This window comes from Siphateles boraxobius, unplaced genomic scaffold, assembly GCF_051911475.1.
Source record: "Siphateles boraxobius isolate OS27281-9 unplaced genomic scaffold, OSU_SipBor_1 130, whole genome shotgun sequence".
Lineage (NCBI taxonomy): Eukaryota > Metazoa > Chordata > Actinopteri > Cypriniformes > Leuciscidae > Siphateles > Siphateles boraxobius.
In genome coordinates, this window is record NW_027508734.1 from 20,106,289 (window position 1) to 20,119,069 (window position 12,781).

The 12,781-nt window shown below is 36.0% G+C and overlaps 2 protein-coding genes across 2 annotated transcripts; both read left to right on the plus strand.

Annotated features, from left to right (window-relative positions):
* Positions 1-625: 625 nt before the first annotated feature.
* On the plus strand, positions 626-4,373 carry sh2d7 (SH2 domain containing 7). The gene is made up of 6 exons (XM_077227286.1): positions 626-1,135; positions 1,307-1,396; positions 2,100-2,283; positions 2,740-2,931; positions 3,058-3,705; positions 3,800-4,373. Exons 1-6 carry the CDS (start codon positions 930-932, stop codon positions 3,842-3,844), a joined length of 1,365 nt encoding a protein of 454 aa, XP_077083401.1. The 5' UTR covers positions 626-929; the 3' UTR covers positions 3,845-4,373.
* A 2,703-nt stretch (positions 4,374-7,076) lies between these two features.
* On the plus strand, positions 7,077-12,684 carry rab8b (RAB8B, member RAS oncogene family). The gene is made up of 8 exons (XM_077228546.1): positions 7,077-7,345; positions 8,976-9,036; positions 9,351-9,411; positions 9,517-9,594; positions 9,691-9,780; positions 9,935-10,000; positions 10,123-10,173; positions 10,410-12,684. Exons 1-8 carry the CDS (start codon positions 7,222-7,224, stop codon positions 10,500-10,502), a joined length of 624 nt encoding a protein of 207 aa, XP_077084661.1. The 5' UTR covers positions 7,077-7,221; the 3' UTR covers positions 10,503-12,684.
* The last annotated feature ends 97 nt before the right edge of the window (positions 12,685-12,781 follow it).

Below are 12,781 nucleotides of genomic sequence, written 5' to 3' on the forward strand. Positions count from 1 at the left end.
CCATGTGCTCTTGTCATTGTTTGATCCCTCCCCCTCGTTACCTGATTAGTGTTTGAGTTCTTCCACCTGTTCCCTCTTGATTTGTTCCCTATTTAAGTCTCTTCTTGTTTGGTGTCTTGGTCGGATCTTTGTCTTATGTTACCCCTGTTCTATGTTATGGTCTTCGTGTTCTTGGTCAGTGTTTGTCATTCTAGTTCAGTTCTGTTTTATGTTTCATTGATTATGTTTTCCCCCTTGTGGGTTTTTGCTTTGTGTTTTTGTTTTCATTTGTTAATAAATATCCTTTTACTGCACTTGAGTCCTCTTCTCCACTTTTTGTAAATTGTATCGTGACAGTTCTTTGTTCGGTTTCATTTACGCTTATGTGGTTTGTGGTTGATAGTTTTGTATCCTGTGGTCTCCTGCATGTGGATTTTGATTTGTCGATAAAGACTGTTTATTTTGGACACTCCTTTATTTAGTCGTGCTATTTACACAGCCACTGTTACACTACCATATTATTTTTCAAATTTAATCTAAAACACTTAGTTAAAATGAAATGTAAATATAGAGTCAATAAATATTTGGTTGACATGTCTTTATGCTTTCTTTTCCCAGTTGAGTATATTCACATTTGTATTAATACTGTATGGTCTATGAAAATGTGCAGTGGTTGGCCTAGTTCCTGATCCAATCTAGTTTTTAATCTTTGATATGTATAATGACGGAAACTCTGGCGGAAGAATCATCCAAAGATAATGCAATGAAATCCCATTACCAGTAAGTTGCTATTAATAAACTCAAACAATAGAACCTTTACTCGCAAGATTTACGTATGAGGAAACTATAGGCAAATGAAGTGTGCCAGTCTTCCTGTCGCAGTGAAGGATAGTGATGGATGAATAGTGGTGTTTATTGGATGAGTGCAGTGCACTTGTGAGAAGCTCACAATGGAGCAGATAGAGGCAGCTATGTACCAGAAGATGAAGATATCTAAGAGATTAAATGAAAAGCAGATGGAAAGAATGGAGGGAGATCTCACCACGGAAAGAGGACAGAGGGAGACCACCCTTAAGTGGTTTGTGGAGACTCAGGCTGTGCTCATCCAGTGTGACGGAAGTTTTCCACACTGGTTCCAGGGCTTCATCTCCAGGCAGTAAGAACTAATGAGATAAAAGAAGTTTGGTAACTGTAACTTGTTTCACCATGATCTGTAAAACCATCTGAACGTATACTGTTCAGGTGCAGGCGACTGAAATCCAAATGTTTATGATTGTGTATTGAGGCAGTTGCACTAGTTCACTGAGGTAACTGTTTCTGTTTGCAGTGAAGCAGAAGATCAGCTCCGAGACAAGAACGTTGGTTGCTTCCTTATCAGACTCAGTGAAAAAGCCAGTGGATATATTCTTTCATACAAGTAAGAATAAAGATTTCCATGTTACAATTTACCATAAGATCTCATTTATTAACAATATTTATGCATTAGCTAACATGAACTGCAGTATAAATAATGTCATTTATTAATCTTCTTTAATTATAGTTCACAGCGCAATAAGTGTTAGCAGATACAACTTTTGGTTTTAAAAATGTAAATGTCAAAATTTACAGTAACTAAGTTACTAAATACTGTAGATGCGTTGTTCTTTCTTAGTTCATGTTAACTAATGTAGTTTACAAACGAGATTTTGTCATTTTTAGTAAATCCTAACTATATTATGGCAAAAAAAAACCACAAGGTATACAGTTTGAAGCTGCTGTCAAACCATTCACACTAAATGCGTCTCTATCACGCATTGTGTTTATCGTGCAATGTATACGCCAAAATGAGTTTTTACGTGCATATAAAACGCATGGGAAGGTTTAGTAGTGGTAGGGTACGTGCATATGATACGCATGGGTAGGATTAGTCGTGTGGGGTGCGTGTGTAGCCTATTACACGCAATAAATGGTGTATCAAATGCACGCAAAAACTGCGTATCATATGCACGTACAAACTCATTTTCGCGTATAAATTACACGACGATACGCAAGGTCCACACAATGCGTGCTATAGATACGCATTTACGTGAGAACAGGAGTTGTTCTCTAATGCTTTTTAGTCTAATGCTTTACGTTCACAGAGGACAGGATCGTTGTCGCCATTTTGTCATAAATCAAACCCAGACTGGCATGTTCATCATTTCTGGTGATTCCACCACTCACAACAGTCTCACAGAGCTCATCAATCACTTTAAAACCACGCCAATCCAGCCTTTTGAAGAGTACCTGACTTCAGACAACACAGAGATGAATTCTGTAGGAGAGGTATTTAGTATTTATGCATACTTTGTAAAGATGCACTCCGTAATTATTGCTTATTAAAAAAACTTTTACCCATAAAGAAATTAATACTTTAAAAAAATGTTTAAAGTCAAGTTAATGCATATTAGATGAAAAATACATTTAATCAGTGGCCTATTATAAGCTGCTTTATTTGACATGCAGCCCCAGCTCCGTGATCTATAACCAAATACAATCTTGGTAATCTTTTGTTATTGGACAGTTTTGCTTGTGGAAAAACAAAATCATTGCTAACTGTGAATAAAGCACTTCTATATCAGAAAGGAAATTGTTTGCTTTAACGTCTAGGTGTTGGGCATATTGACCAGCACAATATAAACAAAAAAATACTAAGTGCACCTTTAAATACATAACAAATAGAATACTAGCATGTTAGGAATTGTTTTACAATGTATGTACTTTTGTGTTTCTTTCTTCTAGGATTCCACAAATGAGCTTTATGATGTGGTTAAAAATAAGCCCTGGGTTAATTCAGGAGTGAGCGTTAAGGCTCTAAGAAGTTTATGGGAACAAACTAACAATTTCCCGCATTGCACGCCAACCATTTTGTCTTCTAAAAGTGGACGGAAACTCACAACCTCCACCTCTATTGACAGGAACAGCCTGTCACAGGTAACCATATCAGCTGCTTCCTTGGTTACTATCTCTCTGGTAACCACGGCTAATTCTGTGGCATACATTTTTTTTTTTACATATCTGTTAAAATTCATGTATCTACTGTATGACTTCAATCATTAGGAAATGAAAATTCCACCTGTGCCAAAGAAAAGTGCACCACTTCGGAATTCCTTAAGCGCTGGTTTTCCAGGTAAAAATCTTTCATATGAACAACCCAGCTTTTCAGAATCAAGGACATCTGGAAGGTCAGGTGGAGACGAAAGAGTAAACGGCAGAAGTGATATAGACACTGAGGGCTACAACCCGCAGTTAAAGTGGCCTCTCCACAATGAAAATGATCAGTCTCTAACCTCTAACACTTGTAATCTTATGCCCTCCACCTCTCAACCACCTCCCTTACTTCCACCCAAAACAGCCTCCTGCTCTTACGCTGTCCTCGAATTTAAACAACACCATACTGGAGCTGGCCGAGTGCCACAAACTGACAAAATAGCCCTACAGCCCAATCCACTCTACCAGGCCTCGTCCGTGGTTAACTCTGGGCAGAGGGACCAGCCAGGGCTAGTGTATGACAACCGTGCAAAGCCCATCGACAACATCGTTTTAGCAGAAAACCCCTATCAAGACATACTTGAACAACGTGACAATAACACCTATGAACACTTGCCTGAGAGCAACACCTATGAGGACATTCGAGTGACAGACAGCAATACATATGCAAGTTTGGATGAGATGCAGCCACACACACAAAACATCCTGGGGAAGAAGGTGAGATGAGACCTGACATAATTACAAACAAATATACATAATTTCTGCATTAATTTATGTTGTGAAAAAATGCTGAAACTGTTGTTTTTAACAGAATCATAAGTGGTGGAAACTTCGTCTGGAGAACAAGAAGTTATAGTCATCATATTATTTGAAGAAACACCACAGTTAGGTGAATGCAAAAACTACACATTTAAGTTTAGGATTATAAAGTCATCATTTTAATGTTAGTATGTGCAGTATATGCGTAACTTCAGTATGCGTGGCTTCCACAGTTACAAAATGCTAAACATTGTAAATGAAAATACAATGGTACAGCGATATTATTAAGATAAAACATTTTGAAAATGTATTTGAATACCTGCTCTGATTATATATATATATATATATATATATATATATATAGTTTTTGTTGCACTCTTGCTGTTTTCTGTTTTCCCAGGACTTTATCTGTCAATGTTTGTATAATACAATAGTCTTTGTCTACACATTTGAACCCATAACACTGCACAGCATAACTCAAAGCATTGAGATAATATTACAGTAAGTGCTCTGTATGAGGTTAGTATTGAGTAGATTGATTGCAATGTGCTTGTCTCCTTTAAAGTGATGTTCCATTTTATACTCATGCATGGAATAAGCTGTTGAAATAGAAGCAGTATAGAATATAGACCTATACAAAACCATGCCTTTCTGTCATGCTTATTTTGTGTCCTCCATCATACACCATTCACTGCAATTTGGTTAAAGCTTGTCTAATAGCTGACTTATTGGATGGTATCTTTGAGCCACTGAGCGATTTCCAAGGGGTTTGGACTCTGAATACTGATACACTTACAACCTCATGATGGATTGGGGAGCTGCAGAACAGCCTATTATGCTATTTAATAAACAATGCTTGTATTGTTTTAGCCATAAAAATGACATGGGCTTCATTCGCTGTAATAGATTAATGTTTAAAGAGTTGACGATTCATGATAATTATATATGCTTATATTTTAAATTGTACAGTTACTTACATGATAATATAATTTTACTTGAAGATCATGTTCTCAAAGTCAAGAAGTGATAGCTACTCATCTCTTTATCCAAGCCTGCCTCTGCCTCAGTCTCCTCTTCTTTGGACTGAGAATGGAGAACATGTAGCCTACACAGATCATTCAAGATAGAATCACAACAATCACCCCTTTAGAACGTTATTAAGACGGTTAAAGGCAAATATATACCTTCAGCTCTGGCATGATGGCGATGCGATATGACAGGTTTATTTGCCATAAAAATGACCTTTACTTCAAGATTTGAACTATACAGAGATTGAGAAATGGTGATGTGTACAAATTAATTATCTCAGCCTAAGACAGGACTTTGAGAATAGTAACAAGCATTTGTTGAATAAAATATAAGGTTCACACAATAAAATCCTGCTGGCAAAAAAAAGTAGGCTACTTACATGTAAAAAGAATATCATTGCTACCAAGTTTATTGTAACTGACAATCTAGGATACTGGAACTTTTTTCTGAAAGGTTTGTAAACAATAAAGTGTGGTCACCGCCTGCTGGAGGAAACCGGTACTTCACCGCCGTATAGTCCGCTTCTCTGGAGCAACAACGGGACTGATGATAAACAATCTCGAATTGCGTCAGTGCTTTGGACGTGTTTGCATTTAATCTACCCTGAAATGTAAAAAAGTGATAGCAGCAGATTTGAACATCTGGTATGAGCCTGTCTGATGACAACAATTAACTTTTAAAGATGAACAATTTGAGGGATACCAGCCTAGTGATTTTTAAAATACAGCATTAGTTTGTTTCACAGAAAGTGAGGTTGGTGTGTGTAACCAGATAGTTGAAATGAAATCACTTGATAAGTTCTGCCTTCATTGTCATTAAAACGTTTTTAAATATAATAACAAATATATATAAAATTTGATGCGATAATAACTTATTAGTTTTTTTTTTTTTTTTTTTACAATAGTAGGCTGAAATGCTACATTTGGCGGAGAATATCAGCATGGCGGATTCAAATAAGGGAAATTCGGGATAAACAAATGTTTGTACCTTATGATATCATAGCTAAAATTCAGAAACCATGTGGTTATTACGACAAAGAAAAATTACCGGTAGGCTACAACACATTGTGAATAATATGAATCGGAAAGTCAGGTATTTCCCCAAATGTAAGTAAAAGTAACGGCTGTCTTAATAAATTGACGCTGCTTACTTTCCTACCTCGTTCGTTCTACAGCCCGTGACCGCGGAAATTGATCAAAGAGCTGCACAACGCGAACAGAGGAAACTCCCTAAGTATTTAGGAAAAGGAAGAATATACGGTTGCATCCCATGCGGAAGTCTTTTTCTTTTTGCCGAAATACCTGACGCACGCATAAATTCACCACCTCCTTTAGCCTACATCTGGGACCACCATGCATGGGCACAACAGCTTGCAGTTATACCTACATTTCACATATAGGCCTACTTCAACAGTGCAGTGCATCGTTTAATTATACATTAAAAATGTATCACTGAACAAATCAGTGAATTGATATTTTTAGGGAACGGGTTTAAAATCCCCAGCACTAGTAGGCTACAGCTTAGCCAATCAAATTATAATTAATAAACATGACTATATAACTTACATATACAAAACTTTGTTGAAAGAAAAGAGAAAATGGTACAAGATGAACAAGCTTCACCAAGAGTACAGTACGTTTTATATATATATATATATATATATATATATATATTTTTTTTTTTTTACAATTTTTCAAACCAAGAAGTAACTTAAGAATATGGAAGCCTAATTTATAAATGTAAACATATTTTCATTTTTTTTTCATTATAAACACGAATCACTATATAGGCTACTAAACGGTCCATTACCTTGTTCCATTAAGATTTATACAAAATGTTTTATTAAGCAATTTTTTTAATCATTTAGAATTAAATTATTCAGTTTATTCAATTCAGTTTGATGGAATTGTAGCCTATAGCTTATTCAATTGAAATTCTTAAATGTAAAAAAACTAGGAGGTAGGCTAAATATGAAATTATTATTATTATTATTTCAAGTATAAACTAATAAATAAAAAATAATCATGATCATGACAACAAACGCAGTATATGACTTTTTATGTCATAATTGGGACTTTTTATCTTGTATTTTTTATGGCCATCCTGTTCATGGTCGCAGGGACATTTTAAGTCATCATTCTGATGTAAAAAAACAAGACTTTTTTCTTATGTGGGGAAAAGGGACTTCCATACCACACTAATATCTTCTGTCATAGATATATATATAATAAAGGCTTTATTATGTATATCTATGCCTTCTGTCGCTCTTGACGTTTATGGCTTCGCGATGGCGTCACAACAGACACGCCCAGTCTTTTCCTCACTGCTGTGTGCAGAAAAGTCAGGAAACACAAGTTCAATCGCATCTTTTATGTACCGTTAGCCGAATACCGTTACTCTGCTACCGATCCAAAGCAAGGTAGCCAGGCAGGAGAAACAGGAAACATGGCGAAAACGTACGACTATCTGTTCAAATTGCTGCTCATCGGAGACAGCGGGGTGGGCAAGACTTGTCTGCTGTTTCGATTCAGTGAGGACGCGTTTAACACCACCTTCATCTCCACTATAGGTCAGTTTAACACTATGACTATTTGAATTGTATATATACATTACAGGAATGTTTCTATGTAAGTTAGTCCTGCGTGAGGAGAAATAAGCTGTTATAGAGGTACATGGAGGTTTAAATACATGTGACTGTCTGTTGGAGTGACAGGAAGAGGCCGTGAATGTGACAGCCCGTTTACTAAGCTATTCATCGACATAGTTTTATTAGCGTTTGAAATGACAAACAACCGTTTTTCCATGTCAGGATAAGTTGGCATATACTACTTTTATGTGTAGCTAATTTGAATAGAACGTGAGAGTATGCTGTGCTTATATAGCTAGCATGATGGCAGCCTGATTAGCTGTTCGCTAGCAGTGTGGGCTGGACTGCACTTTCGTTTCTGTGGTTAAAGAGACGCTTAGGTGTTTAGATTCACATTTCACCACTAAACAAAAGGTCAAGGGGGCCAGAGCGAGCACTTTACCTGGATAAGTTTAAAACGCGGATTTGTGTGCAGTCACAAGTGGCTTAACGTCATCTCAGATATTTGATTTTTTTGAGTTCTTAATTGCAATTTAACCTAAAAGTTGGCATGAAATTAAAATTATTTGCATGCCAACTTTACGTTTTCTAAACTCATGTTATTGATTGTACTGTGAACAATTCATCTGTGGACGTTTCATTAAAAAAAAATGTTTTGACCTCAGAATGTCATAACTGGACCTTCAGACTTTGTTTCTGGTAACATCTACAATAATCATTAAGTCTGCTTAATCTTCGTCCCAGCAGACTCGTGTTCATCTGTCTCCACTATTCACTGCAATGCACACATCTCAAAATCCAATCTGCAACCGGTGAATTAAACCAAGACCCCACCCTATTATTATTTTTATTTTTTTGATAATCTGATTAGTCATAATACAGGAAGATGTGTCACTACTTCCGTTTCATTGGAAATTTAACACTATTATTACCTTGAAGCAGAAAACTGTTTAAGTCAGCTGACCTATATTGTTATTCTGGAATAGGAACCCCTTAAATAAGAATGTGCAAAATCATACATGTCACAAGCAATTGTACACATACATGGACTAGGTCACCAGGCTTATAGTTCTTGAACACGTTATTTGTTTTGATATTTTTTGACACAACTTTGGGAAGGCTCGTCTCTACCGTGGACCAATATGTCATTTCCTGTGTGAAACATGTGTGATAGTTCCTTGACCTTTTGTCATTGTTATGCCACAGACTTCCCCTATTGCCATGGACAATACTGCTGTGTCACATCCCGTCCCATGTCCTGTCCGAGCTTTCACTGGTGGCAGGATTATACGCCTCAATACACACACTGCCAAGTTTTCTCATAATTGCCAGAAGCAGAGAATCACATTCTGTTGCTACCAAATGCAACAGTTTTACTGTGGTCGTTTAGTTGGTCAGGCATATGTTAAACCATTCTGACCTTTCTACACATTCCATATCCATGGTTACACCATGAAAACGTGCTAATGGGCCGATTCCCTTTTCAGCGGAAAGAGTTGTGATGTCTTCTGAGAGGAGTCAGTTTCACAACGTGTCATCATAGGACTCCAATATGCGAATACAAGGTATTGAGATACAGTGTTTCACTTATTTCTAAACATTCTTATTGCAGGAATTGACTTCAAAATCAGAACAATTGAGCTGGATGGGAAGAAGATCAAGCTTCAGATCTGGTGAGAGTGCAATTATACATTATAGAGATGCCCACACCTGTGGAAAGATTTGGCCCGCCGTGGCGTGGGGAAAAACATGGCATTGAAGCATATCTTCATTTGCTGGATTCATCTACTGGCTTCCTATTATTGTTTGAATGTGGAGAATTTAAGTCAATTTGATTAAAAAACAAAAAAAATTATAATATAATATTGTTGGAAATTATGCAACATTTTCGTCCCACAGCCGTTTTGATGTATGGCCTAGACTGGTATAAAAAGTATAATTGTATACATACCATATTTAAAATGTGTTTTTTAAATTTGCCTTAAAGGGATACAGCCGGACAGGAGAGGTTTAGAACCATCACCACTGCATATTATAGAGGAGCAATGGTAAGCTATCATGCCTTATTCTTTTGAGAAAATAATGCCGGATATTCTTCTGCATGTGGTTACTATTCATAAGCTATGTGTGTTTTTTTTCTTTGACTTTCACAGGGAATTATGCTGGTGTATGATATCACAAATGAGAAATCATTTGACAACATCAGGAACTGGATCAGGAACATTGAGGAGGTGAGAAACTGAGCTAATGCTGGAGAAAATAAGCATGAAGTTTTCATTTCATTTAGTGAGTCTGTCATACGGATTCACTTCTGTCTGTTTTATCAGCACGCATCATCGGATGTGGAACGGATGGTATTGGGTAACAAATGTGACATGAATGACAAGAGACAAGTTTCAAAAGAAAAAGGGGAAAAGGTATGTATAATTAACAAAAAATATATAAATGACTGAGAATACTGAAAAATCTATTTTATTAAACAAATCTTGATCAAAGGGACTGCCTGAACAAGCTGTATGTAAAATGCTGATGTTTTTATTTAAACGGTTCCTTTTTTTGTTGTTGCTATAGCTAGCTATTGATTATGGAATCAAGTTCTTGGAAACCAGTGCAAAATCTAGCACAAATGTTGAAGAGGTGGGGAAAAAATATCTAATGTTGATCTAATTTAATCCATTTGAATGAGCAAGATTTGCATATTTTTACAAGGTATCATATCATCTGATCTAGTGTCTTATCTCTGTTTTCTTCAATTCTAGGCCTTTGTCACTCTTGCTAGGGACATCATGACCAGACTAAACAGAAAAATGGTGAGAATGCTGATGTAGAAAATGTTTATAATCTTTTCTAAGAAAATTGATACGCTTACTACTGCTCACTGACTCAAGCACAGTAGTATGTTAATATTATTGAAATGTTCGCAATAAATGCAACGTCTTTATTGTGTCAATTCAAGTTATGAAAAAATACTTTCATAAAAATTTGTGGCTTTATCTCTGACACTAATGCTGAATGGATTCTTGTTTGCTTGCATCTTTGTGTTTAGAATGAGAATAACCCTTCGGGTGGAGGAGGAGCAGTTAAAATCACAGAGAGTCGGTCCAAGAAGCCAAGCTTCTTCCGCTGCACTCTGCTCTAACCCAGCAACTCCTGCAGCCTCAGTGTGTGAATGACTTCAATCATTTCTCTATGTGTGTTTGAGTTCAGTGTGTGTGTGTTTATGCAAGAGTTTACAGTACCACTGGACTTTCAGCTGTTAGCTGCTGCTGAGAGCTCTGGACTTTAGTCTGCCTCATCGAAGGCCTGAAGAAAGTATGTTAGATAAAAGACTCTTGAGCTGTACCCAAAACATTTCTTTTAAACCAAAATGTCCATCAACCTTAACCCTCCCTGGGCCAGTCACAATTTACTGAAGTCTGATTTGAATTTTGAAAAAAGAAAAGAAAAGAAAAGTAAAAAAAGCCCCTTAAAAATGTCAGTAATTAATTATATATATAGACAATTTATAGTTACATTTGATTTTAAAGTGCTTTGTTAAAGCACAGTTTAATGAAGGAAAGAATATGAAGAGATTACAGATATCAAACATCTGCCATAATGCAGTTTTTGGCAATAAAGACGACCTAAAGTAGCAACTGAAGAACCTGATGGTTTGACAGCTAAATATTGGTCAAACCGAAAGACAAATATATATAAATGTAGTTGTCGTTGTATGTTTTTTATTTACTTAAATTTGTTTAGTTACTGTTCCAAAGCAGCAATAAACTGTGGAATATAAAGGAGCGTTCCACAGGTCGTAGTCTTCCCCATTTCCCTGACTTTACGTTATTAACCTTAATTGTAACAGAGACCAAAGTAAAAAGAAATCAAAACTATGATTAATAATAACAGTCAAAATTTCTCTTTCTTTTTTGGTTGTAATTTCTCATATATTACATATTGAGCATGAAAAGAGTGCGAAAGAATTAAAAGAGAGGGGCTAGGACCCTTTTTCTAATGCTTGTTGAAGCAGCAGCCAGCTAGGCCCTGTATATTAGTATAAACTGTATTAAATTTACTAATGGTATTATATTTTTATACGTAAGCATCTTTTACTTACCAATTCATATAAAACATGTTAACCTGTGCTTATGTGAGATTTATTTGTTAATACTTATTTTTGAAACTCATTTAAATGTCGTCACAGTATTCTGTACATTGTCTTTTTTAATTCCCTCTTTTGTAAGACTCTGATGAGTGAAGTCATGTAGTGTTTACAATAACCACACTGCAACAATATCTTTTTTTAAGTCGTGCACTGTTATCTGTGTGTGTGGGTCTCTCGAAGAGCCTCCTCACTTCATAAACCACTTAAAGTCCTGCTTGTGAAGTCAGCCACTCAAAAAAGAGTGCAAGATTGCACTAGCATGATTGTGTTCAAGTGTCCTCTGAGCTTATTGGGATTTTATTAGGCCCAAATGGAACCTGCAGACTCTTATCGCTGATTTTTTTGGGGGAAATCCCTTGAAATTCTGCTGAATGGTTTTAAACATTTGTTAACCAGAGCTGAGAGTACTAAACTCATATTACCTTTGAGCATATCAGATGTTCAATTTCTGCGTAAATCTGCAAATTTTCCCATGTACAGATTCCATGTGGGCCTCTTACAAATTCAAAAACAAAATTCAAACTGAAACGCTGAGAATCTACAAATTTCAGAATTCAGTCACTTAATTTACTCAGAATGAATGAATGATTGATTCTACTGTTTGTGTTTAAGGGTGTACGATTGCTCGAGTTCCATTGGTTGTTTTGTAACTGTTTGATAGAACCGTTGCTCGGAGGTGTGCCATATCCACTTAAAGGGATAGTCCACCCAAAAATGAAAATTCAGTCATCATTTACTCACCTTCATGTCTTTCTAAACCTGTATGTCTTTCTTTGTTCTGTGGAACACAAAAGAAAATATTTTTGGAACAAGAAATGTGTTGGTTTTTTTTGTACATACAATGAAAGTCAATGGTAACCAAAACGTATGCGTTCCGTAGAAGAAAGACTGTCATACAATAACATGAGCATAAGTAAATGATGATATATTTTTCATTTTTGGGTGAGCTATCCCTTTAGTGGCCCTGTAGTCATGTTTTGAATATGCATGCAGGCACATTTGCATATTTTTCAATGAAACAGTGACAGCACTCAACCTCCCATATGAGCATAATGTCTCACTGACTATTCAATGCAAGCTCTCCTATTTTATAACGTCTTCCTTTTTTTTCTTGTCTGTTCTATAATATGTTAACTGATTATGTAAAAAAGATTAAAATATCTTTTCTAAGTTATTTACATGTGCCTGATTAATTTTTTTATGGTGCTTTACCATATAAGATAATAATATAATTTATATGATATTATAATATTTTTCTGCTTTATTTGGAA